Source organism: Rhinopithecus roxellana, chromosome 21, assembly GCF_007565055.1.
Source record: "Rhinopithecus roxellana isolate Shanxi Qingling chromosome 21, ASM756505v1, whole genome shotgun sequence".
NCBI lineage: Eukaryota > Metazoa > Chordata > Mammalia > Primates > Cercopithecidae > Rhinopithecus > Rhinopithecus roxellana.
The window spans coordinates 80247087-80270020 of NC_044569.1; the positions used below are offsets into that span (position 1 = coordinate 80247087).

At 36.2% G+C, this 22934-nt stretch overlaps 1 protein-coding gene across 1 annotated transcript in view; it reads left to right on the forward strand.

Annotated features, from left to right (window-relative positions):
* Positions 1-2778: 2778 nt before the first annotated feature.
* ASXL3 (ASXL transcriptional regulator 3) overlaps positions 2779-22934 on the forward strand; it is a 142159-nt gene continuing 122003 nt past the window's right edge. Inside the window, exon 1 of the mRNA XM_010380520.2 lies at positions 2779-2849. Within this exon, the coding sequence (XP_010378822.2) occupies positions 2794-2849 (56 nt within the window). The 5' untranslated portion in view covers positions 2779-2793. The remainder of the gene's footprint in view (positions 2850-22934) is intronic.

Consider the following 22934-nt stretch of genomic DNA (forward strand, 5'->3'; position numbering starts at 1 on the left):
CATGTGTGGCATATGAAACAAATTATGTTGGGGAAATGAGGCTTACTATGGGAGGAGGGGACAGATGTTAATATTTCACCTTGGCAAAAAATATAAATTCCAGATGAATTAAGAAACAACTACTTGAAAGAAACACTTGTAGGTATTTGCACGCTCTCTGGATAAAAGGAATTTCTAAACATTAAAGTAGTAGAAGTTAATGGAAAAGCCTGATGAATAGTTGCTTGTGTAACAATAGAAAAAAAAAAAAAAAACAGATCTCCCGCCAAAACATCCAAAATATAAGCAACTACAAGACCAGGCAGTGCCTTATGGTCATGAGATTGTTGGGACAATGGACAGTTAGTCTAAGGTTTGGGTCTGGTAGCTTAAGATGCCATTGTGCTCTGACTGTGGCTTGCCCCACTAAGTGTATTAGAGTATGGCTGTCTGTGAGTCTGATTCATGTCTCTGCCATGTGTCACATTATTTTGATGGCATCAATGTTTTGTTATGTGAAGATAATTTCTCCTTATCTTTTGTTCTATTAATGTTTACACAGCTCAATCAATAAAGCTTATTCACACCCAGGAACCTCTCCTTCTCTGTCTCTGTTCTCTGTCTTGCAGGAATTGAGGGTGGCTTCTGGTGTTTTGTGTGGCTTCATCATTTCCTTCCTGCCTCTCATCCACTTCATGATGTAATTCTTGGCACTTTTACTTCCTTTGTAGAGTAGGATGTGATGTCATAGAGAAGGGGACAGGGCTATCCAAATTCTCTCAATTGCTGGGAGGAGCTGTCCAGGTGTGCTGAGGGGCCTGTACTCAGGAAGAGAAACAGGGAATCCTCCACAGTGAGTAACCCCAATTTCAAGTGCACCCAAATTTCCGTTAAAACGTTGTCCAGTACACTGGAGTTTCTTCTTTGGCCCTTTCTAGATTTAATCAGTTTGCCTTTAGACATTCCCAGTTCAGCTCAATTTTCCTCCTTTCTCACCCTCCTCCTGTCTTTCTCTTCTTTCCCCATCGTATGCCTTTCCCTCCAGTTGCCCTCTTCCTTGCTTGCTTCCTGTGTGTCTGTGTCTTGACCTCCTGCCCATATCTTTTATGAGAGACCCGTTGCCTTTCATTTGAGGCGGTGCTCACCCTATATATAGTCCATGTGAACACAGCATCTCCTTTCAGTAATTCATAATTATGTACTGTTCTACTTACAGTTCTTATTTTAAAACTTCTGTCAGCTTTTTGTTTTCATATCAGCTTCTTCCTCTTTTCCCTGTGCTCTATTCTTTCCCCCTTTTCAGCTCTATTGTGCAGTTTCCTTATTGCCTTTTTTCCAATGTATTTGTACTCCTCTTCCCTAAACAACTTCGCCTATGTTTCTGTTTCCCCTTTTCCAGTGTTCAGTTCAGCTCTACAGTGTCCTCCTCTGCGAGGACCACTTTCCTTCTTTCCCTTTCACTTACTTGTTGCTATACCCTTGTTGTAGTGTGGCTCATATTTCTGTATTCTTTAAAGAATTTACAGCTATGAGTAAGGATGGGGCTGATCAGGATTGGGAAAAAGGGGGGATTTTCCTGGGAACTAGAAAGGAGAGAATAGGAAAGTGTCTGAAAAGTTAGGACGGGCAGGCTGCGTGCAACACACTGAAGGGCCTTGATGAACAGAGCCTTCCCTTGTGCATGAGTTGAAATTTGGGTATTGACAGTATAAGAGATCACAGAGCCGTTTTGAACAGATTTGGAAGCCTTTTCAAGTTTACATTTTCAGAATGACCCTGTTAATTCTTAATAATTATGATTCTTCGAATAATCATGGATTGGAACTCTAGTGTTTCTAAGTTACAAGAGGCCATGACTTGAGCATGAACTCCTGCATAGCATCTTTAATTAGGTGTCATCTACCCTTGGAGTAGGTCATTGTGAAGATGTGTGTAACTTGTTTCTTGTACCCAGATGTGGTCCCTGTAGTTCATGTTGGTGCACAGTAGGGGCACTACTGTTTATTGTTTCCACCACATGGGGTTAAGTCCCTGGAAAAATAAAGGAACCTGATTTCCAGGGCTGATGGTCTAAGACCTGTGGAAATTATCAGCTATGTCCTGTGTATTTCACACCCTTTGTTTAAAAGAACCCCTTTCACAAAAGATAGGTAGGGCAGAAGAGGAGAGAAAGAGAATGGGACTGAGTTCATATGACTGAGATAGGCTAAATGGGAAGAGGAAAGGGCTTACTTGAAATTAATTGGAAAAGGCAAAGGAAAGGAAACTGAGCTGAACTGGAAAACACACTGTAATGAGTTACTTGGGTTCCTGTATGCTTCTTTCAATATTTTGGGCATGAATCCAGTGAGGCTGTTTGTGACCAGCACTCTGTTCTCTTCTATTGGTAGTATTCAGGCTCCATGTTTCCAAGGACCTGGAATCTTAGGAAACATTTTAACAGCCTGAAAACATGACTTTCACCATAAAATATTGGAAACTTTTTAAATAAAGGAAATTATATACATTTGTTAACTTGTTTTCTTTAGGGTTCACATTTCTTTTTTGGTGTGTATGCCTTTGTGACATGTTTGAAGGATGGCCCCTTTTTGTTGCAGAAATTTCCGATTTAAATGTCCAAAAAAATTACATTCTCCCTTTGGGCACCTGACCTGTATGATGGACTGTTACTTTGATGTAAAAGCCCCTTCCCCTGTAATAAAATAAGCAGAGGATGCATGATTCACATACATTTTCGTTTTGTATGCTGCCATGCAATAATCTCGGAATCTTATGTTTATATTTTAGGCACTAGAAAAACACCCCAACTCACCAATGACAGCAAAGCAGATATTGGAAGTCATTCAGAAAGAAGGGTTAAAAGAAACAAGGTCAGTATCCATATTTAAAACATTTTCTGTTTTCATTAAATAATAATTGCCACTCGTTGCTAAGCAATAGGTGTATCTAGATTTTGATATTGTAGTTGATTGTGAATTGGGTAACTACCCACAAATTCTTTTCTAATTGAGAAGCAGTTGGATGGTTTAAGATTTCCTTGGACTTGCCTGTTATCTTAATACATTAGATGGATTGATATAGGACGTACTTTCTTAACAAAGAACAGCACTGTGTGACTTAGCCCCTCCTTGAAGTTATTCCCGTTTCTTTTTCTTGTAAGAGGAGATCGTGTTTCTGAAACCAGGTGGTGAAAGAGAAACACTTTTACAGGTTTAATAGGTAGATCCTAGGATATAAAGATGAGCTCACTTTGATAAAATTCAGTGCCAGTAAATGTGGTTGAAAATCTAGTCCTCTTATATTTAAGAAACTCTACTTGGTGCATTCTGTAATAGCTGTTGAGCCTAATATTTACCCTTTTAAAATGTACAGTTTAGTGGATTATGTTATATTCACAAAGTTCTGCATCATCAACGTTATCAAACTTTAGAACATTTTCATCACCCTAAAATGAAACCCTGCACCCATTAGCAGTCACTTCCATATACCAACTACTCTTGCCTCTGGCAGCTGCTAGTCCACTTTCTGTCTCTATGGACTTGCTATTCTAGACATTTAATATAAGTGGAATATAGATATGTAGCCTTTTGTGAAAGGCTTATTTGACTTAGCATATAATGTTTTCAGGGTTTCCTCATGTTGTAGTATATAACAGGAATTCCTTTTGGTTGCCAGGTAATAGTTCAGTGATGATTCTTTATTCTTAGGTATTAATTTTATGGTTTTAGATAGCAACTTAGGGCCGTATAGATGATATTACTCAAGGAGAAAAAGGTTTACTATAGGATAAAACAGCTATGATGTTGTCATATGTGTATGTAATCAGCCTTGTTACATAGAATAGATTTGTGTACATGAGTTGTCCATCTGTAAGCCATGGAGCATACAGTAGTCACAACTTGATGAAATTAAACCTACCAGACTACCTTTTGAATGTTTTCATTTGATGTGGATATAGAAACTGCTAAGATAAATAAATATCCTTCTGAGGCTCACTTTTTGTGAAAAGTAGGTTTCAGCTATAACTCCTATAACTTTAACGTGTGGGTAACATCAGCCTCTAGCTGTTTAAAATGTATCTTTTGCAAGGTAGGTCCATAGACATCACAATTTACTGGGGTACAGGAAACCTATAGTCAAATTTTCATTTTTTATTTTGGAGACTTTTTTTCTGCCTACTCTATAGAAATAGCCTAAGATAATATAACCACATTGTGTTTGCACTAATTGTTCCCCCACAAAGTGGAGGCAGCAGTGGGCAGGTTAGTTGCTAACAGTACCTAACAACTCTGTTAAAGGAGATCCTATTTTAACCCAGATGTCAGTTTAAGGAGTTAGGGAACAAAATCAGGAAAACAGGAGATTGATTTTCTTCTTGCCACCTGTCAGTAACCCTGGAAATATTTATGACAATTAGAAAGCACTGAAAATATTTGTGCCATAGTCAAAAGAAAAGAAGGGCTAGAAATCTAAGGATGTCAACTGTCTTATGTGGGCGTTGTTGCCAGAGGAATCTGCCAATGTGGACATAAAAAGCACCTCCTAAAAGCAGACATTTGAAATTCGTTCATTAAGATATTCTTCTCCACAGGAGTGACTCTGCTGTTATCATTTGTTATGAAGCTTGAGATATAAAAATCCCTGTACTGTGACTCACAACAACATTTTAATTACACTTGTTATCATTATAGCTTTATTTCAAAATTTTCAAAATGCTGGTCCTCCCAGAATGGTATATAAGAGGGCTTTCAGCATGCGTAGTTAACTAATACAAACAAATTTTAAAAACCAACTTCTTCAAAGAGTAATTAAAGAACACTGAAATGGGAAATGTAACTCCCTAGTCCTCAACATTGAATCTGTCTCCCCACTTCACCCACTGCATCACTATTTGTCCTTCTGTAAGGGAAAAAAAAGTCCTTTGTTACAAATACTCTTGAACCAGTATAGTATTAGTGAAGTACCTGCACACAATTACCGGTTTGAATAGGAAAAGGAAAAGCAAATAAAGAGAACACAGTTAAAGTTTTCTGTAAAATCTGCTCTGCATCAAGTGGCCTCAGACTATGCATTTTGTGCTCCCATTTGTTTTTTCATTCTATTTCTTTAAATTTCCCCCTTCTTGTCAATGGTAATCCATTACTTATGACTCATGCATCTGTGCTCACTGTTCCCTTGTTTTCTAGTTGTAATTTTCTTGTTAAAGTCACCTCTAAAATAAACATACCTGGCTTTTGAGTGAGTTTAGGACTGTCTTGTCCAACATGTATGGATGTTGTTTCAAGGAGCAATTATTGACACTTATTTTGCCTCCTTAATGTACTGTTTTGCTACTTTCCAAGTTCTTAAATGTTTTCCAAATATTTAAGGTAGTTGAGTAAATGGAATGTAACTGTATGTATTTTTCTTAAGTAAAGTTTAGAAATTCCACCTTCATGAGGTCAAACATAGCTGATTGATTTCTAGGTATTTACTAACGATGTGTTTCAAGAAATGCACATTAGTAATATGTGTGATTAAATACAGGGAAGTGCTTGTAAAGTTACTAATATGGCCATAACCCTCTGGTGGTCTCTTCTATGGATGAGAGGTAACGTTTTAATGGTCCTCCTCCAAACAGTCCTCTACTGTACCTAGCATTTCTAGACAATAGAAGATAAGGTCTTCAGCCACCATCATCATTCCAACCTGTACTCAAAGCAAGGCCATTTGTGTCAAGTACTATGGGAGTCCTTCATTCTGTATGTGTCAGGCAGGTCTCCGATAGCACTTACCTCGCTGTACTGTAATTTTGTCTTTGTATGTCTTCCTTGCCTGTGTGTGAGCTCCTTAAGGGCAGGGAACCTCATGCTTCTGGCTCTCGGCAGATACTCAATAAATAGTTGTTTAGTCAATAATCTTCATTCTCAAGATGTTAATTTGCTGGTGCTTAGTAACGACTTTGGCTTGCATTCAGAATTAGAAGCTTCTTTTTAACATGTTGTGTTTTTGATGATATGTAATAGTAGTTATTTTTAACATCAAAAGAAACTTAACAGGTTTGTGGAAATCCCATTAAATATATGTATGCTGATAGTTTCCAGCAGATTATCTGTGAACAACTGAAGTTACTGTGCTGTTGCTTGTTTTCAAACACTGTGAAAGCCACTAGTTTAAACTTGTAACTTCTAATAGAAAAACTACATTAGTAATTTTGGCAGAACTAATGAGGGTATTTGAATGTGTTCAGTATGTATGTTACTGTTATTTGAGGTGAAATTTGACATTGTATGCTGTATTTTCCTCTTTACAAGTGACACTTTAAATCATATAGTTTTCATGTAAACATGATAAAAATACGACTTTTTACATCATGTTCTGTGTCTCATCTTCATATTATTGATGAAATGTGTACAGTAGAATTAAATTCTATTTGGAAAAGCCAGAATGAAATAAGTACCTTCTGTGTGGGTAAAAAAGAAATACGAAATATGAATATAACAAATTAGCAGAAGGACATGTGGTTTTGTTGAAAAAAATAATAGAATGATTTTTTAAGACCTGGTTTTCTTCCTTATGAAAATACTCTTGGTAATTTTTACCTCCCCTGTGTATAATAGAAGATTTTATTAATGTCATTTTATTCTGGTCCCTCTGTGTACTTGCTTCACTGATTCTGAGTGTTTTTAGGGCTTCTGCTCCTTTATGTTTATTAATTGTCAACAGTTAATCAATCAAAGTATTGGAAGGCTTTTCAGATGATTGGAATCATATAATCAAATAGCCATGCTGCTTCTATAGGTGGGATTAAAATGTGAACACTCCTGTCTGCTGCTTTTGTGGATGGATATTTGATATCCCTCTTTGGACTTCTTAGATAAACATCCCCACTTCCTTCCTCAGGGAGTTAGGGTGCTGCCGTGGAGTATGTTCTTGTCTGCAGTAAGTGAAAATATTTGTTTAGAAAAGAGGAGTAAGTCTAGTTACAGTGTTGCTTTGGATGATTTTGGGGGTCATTCCAGTTCTGATTTTCTGCTTTTGATTTGCTTGTACAGAAGTTATCATTCCTTTAGCAAGAGGACTGTGGGATTTTTGATGCCCGAGGATGTGTTTTTTGATGCCATGTCTTACATAATTTTGCAAGTGATGCTTCCAAAGAAATGTGTGCTCTGTTATAGTAACATATCCAGGGGTTGCAAGGTCATGGAGTAAGGCTTACATGACTTATGTAGTAAGAGCAAAACAACCATTCATCAGTGAGGAATAATTTTTTTATGTGCTGGACATTATCATTATAAGATACCTGTTACTAATGTAGCAGGAAGTGTGATTTAGTTTTATATTATTTGATAATAGGCAAATAGTTTATAATGAGCCTGAAGTGGTCGTAAAATTAAAATATACATATACACACAAACCACACAAAGCAATTAAGAAAACCTCTGTTAGGTTGAGGGCAAGACAGTATTTATGAGGTACATTTTAACAATATTAGAGATGCCATACTTTAGATTTAAAAACTATGTTAAATTTCATCAACTGTTTACAGAGAAGCAACCTATAATTATATATTTCAGTAGGGACATTTTAAAAAGTTTTATAAACAGTATCTGTTGTGTTTAGTGTTCCTCAGAATAATGGACATATTTTAGATTTTGTGATGTAGAACATGCATTGACATCCCAGATTTTGTCATTACTCTAGTATCAATGAGAATTTTTTATTCCACTGATAATTCCAGAATTTATTTTTACCTCGTTTTGTTTAAGACTTTTTATGTTTTCTGTTTTGCAATCTCTGTTATGATATGCTGAAATTAGAATATCCACTTTGTACTGTGGTTTATTAAAGATGTTGCATTTCTTTAGGGGGATAACATGTCAGAAATTCTATTACCATGTATAGTGACAAACAATAAAATTTCTTGGCATTGCTCTTGGTGAGATTTATGTTGCTAATTAGTGCTTTAGGAGATGATTCTTTCTTGCCGCTGCAATGTTTTGCCTAGAGATAAGAAATAAACGCAAGTAATTTCTACTGCAAAATCAATTCTTATCTGCAGACTCCATGTTGGCACCCTTCCTTTAATACTGAAATGGTGGTCTAGTTTGTTTGTGTTGGGCATTTTAGAATTACAGTGTTAGCTCACAGTGTCATCCCTGCCATTTGTTAACATCTAATTCTCTCATTGTGTAAATGGTGTGCACAGTCAGCTACTTAGAGAGGAATGTATGAGACAATGGTGTTATTAAACAGAAACATAGGGCAATTTGCATATATTTGTGTGTGTACATGTGTATAAGCAAGCTTCGAGAATAATCTAGTTCTTAGTTGACATAAAATTTTACTTGTCATCATTACTCAGATTAGAAATCTCAATCAGTGCCATTCTTAACTCCCCGGACGTCATGGCCAGATGGTTCTGGGTAGTGTTAGTTTTACTTCCTAAGCACGTCTTTCTTTCTGTGTACCATACTTTTTGCAATTCTTCAGATACTTTTCATTTCTTACCTGGATTATTGCACTATCTTCTTATCTGGTCATCTTATCCCAAGTCTTCCTTTCCCCTTTACAAATCTGTTTTTTTTTTTTTCCCTCAAAACTGACTTCAGTTTATAGTAGCATTTCTTAATAAGGAATCCATCATGCAGGCATTCATTGAGGATATTGCAGGTTTGATTCCAGACCATCACAATAAGGAGAATATTGCAAAAAAGGGAGTCACACAAATTGTTTGGTTTCCCAGCGCATATAAAAGTCGTGTTTATATACAGTAGTCTATTGGGTGTGCAGTAGCATTATGTCTGAAAAACACTGTGCATACCTTAATTTAAAAAATACTTTATGCTGAACATGGTGGCTCATGCCTGTAATCCCAGCACTTTGGGAGGCCAAGGAAGGAGGATTATTTGAGTCCAGGAGTTTGAGACCAGCCTGGACAACAACAGAAACAGTGAGGCCCTGTTTCTACAAAAAATAGAATATTAGCCAGACTTGGTGGTACATACCTATAGTTCCAGATATTAATTAGGGAGGCTGAAGCTGGAGGATCACTTGAGCTGGTGTGGTCAGGCTGTAGTGAGCTGAGATGGTGCCACTCCACTCTAACCTGGGTGACTGAATGAGACCCTATCTAAAAAACAATGATAACAATCATCTGAACCTTCAACAAGTCATGATCACTTTGCTGGTAGAGAGAGTCTTGTCTTGATGTTGATGGCTGCTGACTGATCAGGATAGTGGTTGCTGAAGGATGGAATGGCTGTGGCAATTGCTTAAAGTAAGACAACAGTGAAGTATTCTGTATTGATTGACACTTCCTTTCTTGAAATATTTCTGTGGTATGCAATGCTATTTGACAATATTTTACCCATAGTAGAACTTATTTTAAAGCTGGAGTCAGCCCTCTCAAACCATGCTGTTGCTTTTTATCAGCTAAGTTAGTGTAATATTCTAAATCATTTATTTGTATTTCAACAATGTTCACAGTATCTTCACCAGAAGTAGATGTTATCTCAAGAAATTATCTTCATTACACACCTATAAGAAGCACCTCCTGACCTGTGAAAGTTTTATCATGAGATTGAAACAATTCAGTCACAACTTTGGGCTCCACTTCAAATTCTAGTTCTCTTGTCATTTCTACCACATCTGCAGTTACTTCCTCCACTGAAGTGTTGAAGTGGATCAGAATCCACTTCTTCCATACTCTTGTTAATGTTGCTATTGTGACCACCTCCCGTGAATCATGAATGTTCTCAATGGCATCTAGAAGGGTGAACTCTTTTCTGAAGATTTTTAATTCACTTTGCTCAGATTCATCAGAGGAATTGCCATCTATGGCTGTGATAGCCTTAGGATATATATATATATTTTATGTGTGTGTGTGTGTGTGTGTATATATATATGTGTGTGTATATATATATATATATATATTTTTTTTTTTTTTTTTGAGACGGAGTCTCACTCTGTCGCCCAGGCTGGAGTTTAATGGCCAGATCTCAGCTCACTGCAAGCTCTGCCTCCCGGGTTTATGCCATTCTCCTGCCTCAGCCTCCCGAGTAGCTGGGACTACAGGCGCCCGCCACCACACCCGGCTAGTTTTTTGTATTTTTTAGTAGAGACGGGGTTTCACCATGTTAGCCAGGATGGTCTCGATCTGCTGACCTCGTGATCCACTGGTCTCGGCCTCCCAAAGTGCTGGGATTACAGGCTTGAGCCACCACGCCTGGCCAGAAATATATTTCTTAAATAAGAAGACTTGAAAATCAAAATTATTCCTTGATTTATGGACTGCAGAATAGATGTTGTCTTAGCAGGTATGAAAGCAACGTTAGTCTCTTTGTACATCTCCCTCATCTCTTGGGTGACTAGATGCATTGTCAGTAAACAGTAGTATTTTGAAAGGAATCTTTTTTTTTTTTTTTTTTCTGAGCAGTAAGTCGTAACAGCTTAAAATATTCAGTAAACCATTTTGTAAACAGATGTGGTGTCATGCATGCTTTGTTTTTCCATTTATAGAGTACATGTATAGCAGATGTAACATAATGTTTAAGTGCTCTGGGATTTCCAAAATGCTAAATGGTCATTGGCTTCAACATAAAGTCATCAGTGACATTAGCCTCAAACAGGAGAGCGAGCCTGTTTTTTTAAGCATTGAAAGCAAACCTTGACTTCACCTCTCTACCTATGAAAGTCCTAGATGGCATTTTCTTTCAGTAATGAATGTAGGCTGTTTTGTCTACATAGAAAATCTAGTTCATATAGCCACCTTTGTCAATGATCTTAGCTAGATATTTTGGACAACTTGCTGGGGCTTCTACATTAGTAATTGCTGCTTCACTTTGCACTTCTATATTATAGAGATGGCCTTTTTCCTTAAGCCTCATGAACCAAACTTTGCTAGCTTCTAACTTTTCTTCTGCAGGCTTCCTCACCTCTCCTAGCTGTCATATAATTTTGACCAAGTTTGCCATTTTATATGGGCACTGTTCATGACACTTCAAACAATTACAGTAGTAACATCAGAGATAACTGATTACAGAACACCATAACAGATATAATAATAATGACAAAGTTGCAAATATTGTGTGAATTACCAAACTGTGACACAGACAGGAAATGAGCAAATGCTGTTGGAAAAATGGCACCAATAGACTTGCTTGATGCAGGGTTGCCTCAGACTTGCAATTTGTGAAAAATGCAGTATCTGTGAAGCATAATAAAGTTAAACACACAAAACATGAGGTATCCCTAAATTCAAGAGACTGTATCACACATATTAATCACTTAAAGTGATTAGTCAAAAGCTACAGTCTTTTGTATGTTTGATGATTGTTTGATTAAATTGAATATGGTACTTTTTTCTAGTTAGATGGTATCTGGATAAATCTATTATATAATATTCTGATACTATAGGGCTTATGTATGAATGGTAAAGCCTACATTACACCTTACATTTAGATAAAATTTTGAATTTCTAATCTGGCCAATTTCAATTTTGTATACATTTGGTTTTACCCAAAATATGTCACTTAAAATGTTTTGGGGCATTGTATATTTTCTGTACATATTTAATTAGTTTTGAGTTAAATGGTGTAACTTGATTAAGAAGTCATAGTCTGCACATGAATATCACTAATTGTTTAAAATAACTCTGTAATAGCTAATAAGTTAAGCTTCTTTTAACTTAAACTTTTTAAATGTAGGAACAAAATAAAGTAATTCTTGAGGAGGAGGATAAGATTATATATTACTGTGGCAGCATTTTCTGAGTAGAAAATCGTTATGTGAAATGCTACCCAGCAAGATCACGTTTCAAGTTTTCAGCACAATCATAATCAACTTGGGCTTGGGTAACTGTAAAGCCTTTATAGTCAAACATCTGATATTGCAGCCATAGTTGAGTATTTGTGGTTCATTGTGAAATGTCTCCTGTTACTTTTTTCGTGATTTGAAAAGTAGAAGTCGAGACTTTCACTCGAAGAAATTCAAAGACTGTCATGTGTGCCTCTGTGTGTGTGTGTGTGCGCACGCACGTGCATGCACAGGCACTCACATTTCTGGTAGTTATCCCATCGTTGATGTAAGATTGGATTGCTGAATGGGAAGCAAATACTTTTTATACAGAATGCCTCAGTAAAGCACTGAGTTTGGAAGATGACTCTTAATCACTATTAAGTCCTCCCAGACTTAGTTGTGATTGTCTTAGTCAGCTTAAGCTGCCATAACAAAATACCATAGAGTGGATGGCTTAAATAACAGAAATTTATTTTCTCACAGTTCTGGAAGGCGGAAAGCCCAGATTAAGGCTGGCAGTTTCCGTTTCTGGTAAGGACTTTCTTCCTCGCTTATAGCTGGCTGCCTTCTTGCGTGTCATCACATCGGCCTTTCTTCCATATGTCTGCACAGAGACACAGCAAGCTGTCTACTGTTTCTTCTTGTAAGGACACCAATCCTGTTGGATCAGGGCTCCATCCTTAGGACCTCATTTATCCTTAATCACTTCGCTCTAGGGCCCATCTTCAAATGCAGATACAACTGAGCGTTACAGTTTCAACGTATGAATTTTGAAAGTACAAAGACATTCAGTCCATAACCGTGATTCAGAATTTGGAAGATTTTTAGAATTCGTAGTATAACATAATAATATTTCTAGAATTTTTTTGTATTTCATTTTGGAAGTTATTTATAACAATGTGCTTAACACAGTACCATGCTTCCATTTTTGCCTACTACTCATATGTGTTTTCATGTTATTCCTAACATATAAACCAATAAAATGAAGAAGTTTTATATTCAAATATTGACTGGGTGCAGTGGCTCACGCCTGTATCCCTGTACTTCGGGAGGCCAGGGTGGGCATATTGCCTAAGGTCAGGCATTCAAGACCAGCCTGGCCAACATGGTGAAACCCATCTCTACTAAAAATACAACAATTAGCCTGAAGTGGTGACCTGCACCAGTAATCCCAGCTACTTGGGAGGCTGAGGCAGGAGAATTGCTTGAACCTGGGAGGTGGAGGTTGCAGTGAGCCAAGATCATGCCACTGCACTCCAGCCTGGACGACAGAGCGAGACTCCATCTCGAACAAAACAAAATAAAACAAAACAAGTATAACGTGTATATTCACATAACATAAACTTACTTGCATTTTATTTGAAGCCTTTGGTAAAAATAGCTGTGGTGACTGCGTATATATTGATGCCTCAGGGCATCAATAACCACTAAGCTATACAATTATAGCTACGAAATGGCCATTTCTTAATATATCTTTTTATGCTGTCAAACTTTCTTTCTCCATTCTTCCATATAATTGAGCAAAAAAAGGTAATTTCAGTGATTTCAGCTTTATCAAGATCTAGGTATAATTTACTCCAGAAACACTGAACACTCTATAAATATTTCAGTGCAGAAATAGGACCCAAAATGGATGTAAAATTACATTGTGTGTGAGTCTTTCAAGTATCTTATGCAGGTGAAAATCTTTGAGGAGGAATAGGCATTTAACTGGGATGATTTTATTTAATTATTTTTTCTAAGTGGTGCTCTTCATCTCTTATTTTATTGCTTGTGCCCTTAATTGCCACTCGCCAAAATGATTTTAGTTTTGCTTCATTGTTTTGAACTTGACAACATAATTCAAATGCAAAACAGTTGATATGCTCACATGGAGACTTCTTTTTATAGTTGATTTGTTTTCAGAAGAAATAAAAATTATATTTTTGTTGAGCCAGGTTTTCTAAAAGCAATAGCACTTAATTCCTAAAAATAAACCCTAGTTCTTTGAGGACAATGAAAAGACTGTTTATCCTATGCCTTCTCACACACCCAAGCAAAATTGAAATTGATCATTGTTGACTGGAGCTCAGGTCGTTATTCTATTGAGTTTCTTTTTTTAATACATTATGGCCTGTGCTGGTGCAGTGCGAGATGTCTGTATGATCTCTGTCTGTATGTAGTCTGCTAGTATGCATCTCCTGGGCCTGTTCTTAGTACTTAGGTATATATATGCAGAGTGGTTAGTTGTCAGATTAGAGGAACATCACAGAAATTAGAGGACCTCAGAGAAATTAAGATAAAGTTGTGGAGATGTAGCTATTACCATTAAGTTAATTAAATACCTACTAAGTGCCTACTCAGTGTTTACTGTGTAAGATCCTGATTACTTTTTGGAAGTTTTAAGGCATATGTTCATTCTGTTAACATTTATTCAGCACATGTTGTGTTCTTGAGACTGTAGAAGTTGTGGGGGTTAGTAGATGAATAAAATACCATTTCTGCCTTTGAGTATTTCAAACCATTTTCTGTGTTATTTAATGAGGTCTTTCAGCCTCTTCTCTGTGAAGATGTCTTAAGCCTCATACTTAATGTTATTTTTTGATTTTAAAGTTGAGAATTTCTAAATTCTCTCTTAAATTATTCATGTATATTATATTCCAACATGTTAAATAGGTTGTCTTTCCAACACAAATATAAGCTCTTAAAGGTAAGGAACTCATCATACCTTTGTACCATTAATTTTCTTGGCATAGTGCTGAAATGCTGTGTTTTACGTAGTATGTCAAGCACATTAATAAATAGGGACATGATAATAAAAATAATACCTAACATCTGTTGATCCTTTATATTAAGCTTAATGCCAAGGACCTCACATAAATTACCTTGAAACAAAAGATTTGAGATGGGTAGATACTATATTCCCCATTTTACCGGTGAAGAATCAGAGGCAGATGAGGGTGAGTAATTTGAAAAAGTTCGTCAAGCTAGAAAATGATAAACCTGGGATTTGATGTCTGACTTAAAGCCAATCGTTCTTAACCTTTTTAAACATTTGTAGCCTAAGTCTAATGAAACTGTGATTTAAAAAAGTATTGGTTATAAGATTCTATTGAGTGAACACTCTCCCATTGCTGTTGGCAGTTTTTCTGCCTGATTGTTGCTGTCCTATATGATTACTCACCAAAATGAAAGTCTGGCTTGTCAAAGACAGGTATGTTGAAACTCTTTCAGTTTATAGCCTAGTTGTAAATAGTTTTGAAGAATGAAAAAAACAAAAACAAACAAACAAAAAAATTTTCACAACCCACTTACATTTGGAGGATGCAAAACCTCACACTGTTTTGCTTGTCTAACATGAGGAGGATCATTTTGGGTAAAGATTTGGGCTTATGGACAGCAGCATGACATATTTTAAATGTAACTTTGTACTGTTTGTTTTTAGAAGACGGTGCCCTGAGAGCGGGAAACATACTGTGGGTAATGGGAGAACTAAAGACTTCATGATACTCTCAAGGTTTTATTGTTGATCTTGGACTTATAGATTGAAATTCTTGTTTCTTGCTAACTGTTACTAGTCAAATCATAATTGCTAACAAAATGTAGATAATCCAATGTTTGGGTGGAGGTAGAGGGAGGCTAAGTTATTAACATCATTTTTCCTTTTGAGATACGTGTCTAGGCAAAGAAAAGGAGGCCTGAATGAATACCCCAGTATAGTTTCCGAAGCAGCATGACTGCATCCTTTAGGAAATGTTCTTAAGCAGAGAATAAGCAGAATATTTATCATGACCACTTGCTCAACCACTCTCCTATCTCCCATTTGTTACACTCCCACTGGGAAGTATGAAAACATCACCCTTTTCTTTTTCTTTTTACAAAAGACATACGCATAATTGCCAAGCAGAGCATGTTGCAGGCCACTGTGGCTGTCTTAAATTCATAATGTAGTTATTCTCTAGCATATCTGCATGAAATACAACAATTCATACAATGATTATTCAGTTTATAGCTTAATTTGTGTTCATTGAAGATTACCTGATTCTTGCCAGAAATAGAAAATTGGCATTAATTAAGATTTGTTGGAATAGGTTGTTGTCAGTGAGGTGGTTTAAAGAATAGCTCAGATCTCAATTTCTTAAATGTTAAGATTAGCAAGGCTCACTTTGAAGCCTCCTCTCCCACTCTCCCCCACTACAAGAAGGAAAGTGCTAAACAAGAATACAGGGAGTACTAGTAGGAATTGCCAAAGTTTTTACGGCTTACTCTGTTTTTATTTAACTTTTCGAAATTTTAATCTGATTGCTAAGATGAGAATTATTTATTATTTTTCAATTCTGTTCTTTTTTTATTGTATTACCAAAAATAAGTCATCCAATTATAACTTAATTCCCAAAGTTTTATAAATTACTTTTTATAGCAGGTAGAGTGGTAAAGTCTTCTCTCCTTTTCTCATAAGAAGGTGATGGGGGATTGTGAAATAGTCTCTGAAGCATTTTGAGTAACTTGGAGCAGATAGTTATTTAAAGTTTTAAATCCGGTCTTCCCCATACCCAACTTTCAACCACCTAGTTTCCCCAACAATTTCTCGTCTTTATTAAAAGTGTACCTTTGTGATAAGAGGATAGGGGGATACATAATTTGTAATAGCTAAGGAGTTGTGTCCTTTGGTAAAAAGGAGGCCAGGACTAGTTTCCACATGGACAATTTACTGTTGTTTATTACTATCCCAATTTAGCTTGTGAGAATTGATCTGAGAGCAAACTTCTTCTTCAAAACAGATCATTCAAAACAGCCCCTACCGCATTAGGATGCAAACTAAGACATGAATGAGGTTTATCTGATAATTATATTTTGTTTCTGGTAAGGACATTTTAGATCATATACTTTTAGACTTTTGTTTCACAAATCAATAAACTAAGGCTTAGAAAAAGTGAGTGAGTTGTCCACAATGATAGGGTTAGTGAATATCTGACTCATTTTTAAACTTAGAAGAGGCTTATTATTTCAGAATTTAAGAAGAATGTACAAAAGCATATTCAAAAGTAAGTGAAGGCTGAACCCTGTGTAAAGAAAGAAGGATCAATGTTCTGTTCTTAGGTACTATTGAAATGGAACTATTGAAATAGTTCTTAGGTGCTATTCAGTGGGTTTGGCTATTGAAAGGAATGGCAAAAACCACAATTTCTTTTGCACCTACCTAATAGTAAATAGTTGTAAAACTGTTGGCAAGAGTTAGGGATGCAAGACAGTTTGTACTATATACTTCAAATAGTGATCTGAAATGTTTGATTCTGGTCTCATTGGCTTCCTGTTGCCACCAAGACCTCACCCAAAGGAAGACTGAAAAGAACAAGGAAGGGGCTGTGACTGCCTCATATTTCCACCATGGGTTGATGGAGAGAGCCATTGAGTTCAGTGAGGCATGGTGAGCCAATGAAGACCTCGCAGGAAGAAATCATTGAATTGAGTATTATTTTTCAGTTTTTGTTTGGAATGCATTTAACTATGGGATATGTGAAGCAGGGGCCAGTAGATTTGTCTGTAGACAATTTGATTAAGAGGGTTTGTCCAACAGCTACTCTCTTTTCAGATTTTCCCCATGGACTTACAGCCTACTCTTTTTCTTTACTTACATTATATTTTATGTTTTCTGATTGAATTTCCCTTCTGTTCTCTGTAAAAATTAAAATGGATAGCAATTAAATATTTAAATATAATCACGGTAAAACATAGTGGTCTGAAAACTCCAATCAGTAAATGAAAACATTGTGAAGCAATGTGAAGTGACAGTGAAAATCAAGTTTTCATTTACTGATTATTTTTTCTGGCATTAGTAACATTTAAATTTTCTTCATGAATGGATCTTTAGTGTATCAAATGCAGTATATAATATATGTAATGATTATTTTACTGATTAAAAGCAGCTAAATCCAATATAATTCATAGCTATCAAATACTTTGTGTAATTAATTCATTATGTGTTGTCTTATTCATCACATATAAAATGGTGATATTGATCCCTGACCTTCCTATTGTCTAGGCTTGCTATGTAGACTAAAATTAAAACATGCATTTGATAGCCTGTTACAAGTGTATGCTGCTGATTTTATTAAACCCTTTGCAGTTAATTTAAATATTTTCAGATTGTTTTTCTTAGGTTTGGAGAATCGAGATCCAATAAATTAGCTATTCACTTTATAGCACAAAATATTCTATAAGCTGATATGTAAGTTTGCATGGGTATCATGGAGTCCCAAAATTTAAGTGACATAATCAAATAGACGTTCACTTTGCATGTTGGAGTCTGAGGGTGGGTAGTCCTATGAGTTATGAGATAGCTGTGTTACCCCAGGATATCAAGGAAGCTAGGTCCTTCTATCTTGTTTCTTTGCTGTTTCTAGGATTTTGTTCTTATCTCAGTGGTCTGAGATAGCTTGCAGCTGGAAGAAAGGGCCTGCATAGTCCCTTTAAAGACATGTTCTGAAAGTTGAATAAACAGTTCTCCTCATGTCCCATTGGTCAGACATACACTTGCACTGAGCTGAAAGGGAGGCTAGAGAATAAATCTTTATTTGAGGAGGCATGTTCCAAGATAAAAAGTGGAGGATCTTAACTGTGGGGAGGGGTTCTTCTTGGAGAACAACTACCAGACTCTGCCATATCTGTTTTTTCATTAAACACCACGTATGGGCTTGATTTCTATTAAAGATATATTATCACGTTTTCATTAGAAAAAAATTACCTATATAGTTTACACAGACACTCCTTATATTTTTAGGTCTCTGTGAGAATGCTGAGCCTATAATGGCCTTCATCAATTTTTGCTCTCCACCCCCACCTTCAAGGCCTAATTCAAATCCACCTCCTTGTGAAGAATTGTTTCACTCCTTTGGCTTCAATTCATTACTTTATCCTTGCAATTTCATTTTAACATAATACGTGTGTTCCTCTGTTGCAGTATCTAATAAACTGTCTCAATTTTTCCTGTAATAGGACTGCAGTTTCCTTAATTGGTAGAGTTCATGTCTCGTTGATCCTTCTCTTCCCCATGGTGTCCTTGTTAATACTGGACTTGTGATATTTTCAGATTGAATGAATGGAAATTTGAATTCTAGCTCTGTTTCTGCTTTGAATGCAATGTGTTATCTTGGATAAGTCACCTAGACTATTTTTCTTGTCTTACCAGTAAAACGGGAAATCATAGTTCTTGCATCAAACTGCTATTATAAAAACAGAATAATTTGCAAAAACTTGAAAAAATGTTCTGTCGATTGTAAGATATTTAGTTTATGAGATGTCACTGTTTGTTGCCATTGTTAGAAATTTGGAGAAAGCTAATCAAGATAGAATGAAATCCAATTTATATTCTAAGATATTTTACAGTAGTATTTTGGCCTACTGGTACCAAATGCTTCATATTTCCATAAGACACATTAAAATATATAATATTAATTTTTTACCTAAATTTCATCAGTAATTAGAAAAGGGAGTCTAGTTAGTGTTCTTTATTCAGATTCCATGACAAAATATAAAACTGTTACTTAATGAAGCAGAGCCTGAGTTGTTTTTAATATACATTAATGACTAATGTTAGGTCCGGGTGTGCTGGCTCATGCCTGTAGTCTCAGCACATTAGGAGGCCATGGTAGGAGGATCACTTGAGGCCAGGAGTTTAAGACTATCCTTGGACATATAGCAAGACCCCTTATGTACAAAATAAAAAGAAATCAACCACGTGTGATGTGCATACCTGTGGTTCTAGCTACTCGGGAGACTAAGGTGAGAGGATGGCTTGAGCCCAGGAGATGGAGGCTGCAGTGAGCTGTGATTGTGCCACTGCACTCCAGCCTAGGTGACAGAGTGAGGCCTTGTCTCAAAAATAAAATTAAAAAGAAAAACTAATGTTGGGACTCCAATATCAGGGATTGGGATTTTCCTGATGTACACTCTACCTATAACTAAATTATCCTTTATTAACTGAGATGCTTTATTTGGATCTTATTTGTAACTCAGAGGGCATTTTTTTTACTGTAACATTAAAACTTTATTTAGCAAATTATATGTATTGATATTTCCTAATTTGCCATGTTTGGTATAATGACAGTTCATTTACAATAAATCCTAATTCATTTAACATATTAGTGCTCAGGTTTGTTGTTGTTGTTGTTGTTGTTGTTGTTGTATTTTGGTGGGGGCAGTGGTGTATTTCTTTAGCTGCTTAGGTCACTTCAGTCTCCTGAATGTATATCAATGTAGAATTTCCTTTACTTTCCCATCCTCCGTACTCATAAGTGTTAACAGTGGTATCCCGACAGTGTCTCTGCCCACTATCTGATGGGTGTGTTTTGGGGGAAAAGGGATGTGTCTTAAAGTCCTGTGTCTGCACCGTCATCCAAATTTTGTTTGAAATGTGATTATGAAGCTTCATATATACAAAATGGAAATTTGGAGAAGAGACTTGAGGGAACAAAACAAATTTGCTGTCTCTTAGGAGGTGCATATGTATGTAGGAAATAATTCTTTGGAAAATCTGTGTCATTATTTGTGCGCTTCTGTCTGAGATCCTCAGTTTAATATTTATTGAACATTCATTGTATGCTAGGATTTTTCCATTATACTGCAATAGTTTGCCGCCTATTAAACTAAATAGAGCATATAATATATTTTAATTATGAATAGTAATCTGGTTTCTGATATTCTTGTAAATTGCACATACATACATTAATGCTTTAGCCTCTGTTGGTTATTAGGATCACTGCCACCTTAATACTCATTTATCACTTAAGATACAGATTGTTAGTGCTCCTGGGAAATTTTCCCCAAAGAAATATGGTTTCTTCTTTTGTATTCCTTGGGGGAATTTCTAGTGTATCACTATCGCTTTTTTTTAATAACCCTCTCAACTAAACTATGAATTCCAAGATAGCTGGTGGTATACCTTACTCGTTTGCACATCCTGTATGATTCCTAGATCATAGAGGCCATCACAGCAAATGTTTATTTGACTGAACATATATTACTTAGACAGCCAATATTTGTATAAGGAATGGTTTGAGAAGATTCTTGTACTTGACTGTGGTTGGAATTTCAGGTTATGCAACAAGAAGTCAGTATGTCAAACATGAGAATTTAAAATTTTAGGAAGAAAACTACATCATATTACTAAGCAACTAAGTGAACTCTCTCTTTCAAAATAATGTTTTCTGAGTTTTATGCCTAGGTGAGTCAATTCTTTGCATTATCCTTAGTGAGAGACTTATTATTCTTTATGATATACAGTAAAGTTAGTAAAGATGTCCAGAAAAACATAATGAGTATTATGTTTGCTATCTCAGGTCCAAATCTATCTAAAAGATTTCTAGGTATTTGACATCAGCAGAATAATTGACATAGGAACCAAAATATATACCAAGTAGGTAGGGGAGGCAGTACACCAAATGGATATTTCCAAGTTTTCTTTGTTTTAATATAGATAGAAAATAACTGACAAGGATGGAATGAGTCTGGCTAGTAGAGCAAGTTAAATGGAGATAAGAAGACAGAATTCTATTAACCTTAAATGCAATTATATATGATGAGCATTTTTATAGATAGCAGTTTGACTCAAAAATAATTTAGGGTAAGTACATGGAAAATAATACTGCAGTGATTTAACCCACTTAATTTTGTTTTAGTTGATTCTGGAACTAGAGGAAGTTGGTAAAATTTGGCAGTAGGACTAAAAGTTTCAGTTGTCACTATTATATTAGTTTAGGTGAAAGGGGCAAGCAGGAAGGAAATAGTCCTCAATCTTATAATAAAGGACCCAAGGTGGGGAGAAAACAGTGAATTATCTGGTTAAACTTTAAATACTCTATGTAATGTCTATTACTTTGTTTCTAAAAAACCTATTCATTAAGGAGAAGGAAAACTGAAATCCTTTTAGTTGGTTTGAATTCTTTTTGCTTTTTATGTATGATAGCTGTTGGAGCTCCATTGATCATTAAAAAAAAAATTCTTACCATTTCAAGTTGTTGTTCTTTCTAAGGTTCCTGGCCCTGCTCCATTATAAGCAAGTGCAATCAGTCTAGAGCTCTTTGATCAGGAGGGAGTCGGATAATGCTGTCAAGGTGATGGTAGTTAGGATTATGAAAGTGGTGGGATTCAGGAGGAGTAAAGGCACATTTGATAATATCAAACAGACCTTCAAGGGTTAATCTGGCATTGCTATTCTATATGCTGAGTCAAGGCTTTTTTTTTTTTTTTTTTTTTTTTTTTCTCACTCTCTTTTGAATACTGGATTCTGTCCACCCTGTTTAGAAGATTAGCCTTGGAAACCAATTTTGTGTTTTCTTTCTTCCCTTCAGGACAAACTATTTTCCATTTGGGATCACCTCAACTACCTTAACAGGCAGCACCAGGTCTTCATATGCTTTAAGTTTACCTTCTGCTATGGAAAGGATCTTTCCTTAAATGTTCGTATTTTCATCTTGAGAAGGCAATATATATAGGATTGGTTAAGCAGCTGTAAATAAATATGACAAAGTAGAAGAGTGGTTTGTGGGAGTTTTACTATATATACACATATATAATATTTTCCAGTCTGGTTTCAGACCCCGGCATGGCTTGGAGACAGCGTTGGTGTGTATGAAGGATCTTCCTCCAATGAAGGATTTGGGACAACTTTCCATGATGATTATATTAGAGCCTCAGCTGCTTTCGTGTTGGTCATGAGGTGATGCTGAACCGAATGCTTGAACTAGCAGGAGTGGCTGGGATTGCATTGGAGTGGTTCCGTTCATTCCTTCCGGGTAGGTACCAGCTAGTGACGTTGGGTGAAAATGGACATTGAGGGTCTTCCCGTATGGAACCCCATAAGAGTCACTCATTCCCCTGTCATTTAGTGGGCATGAGAGGACAAATGGACACCTGAAGGCCAGGCAGTGTGATTTGAATGACTGGGTAGAAGGTTATGAGAGTGATTCCCAGATTGGTGTCGCTCACATATGTTATTTCTGTTTTGTCAGTGTGACAGTGCAGACTAGAATGGAAAGTGAGAAAGTGTGAATTGTTGGAAAGTGAAAATTCGAGAGGCTCTGGTGTGCTTTCTAATTTCTCTGTCTGAATTACAGTTTGTGTAAACTGTGGCCATATCATAACCACAAATTTATCTAAATGTGAAAATCCTATGTAATACTAGATAGAAGTGTCTTATT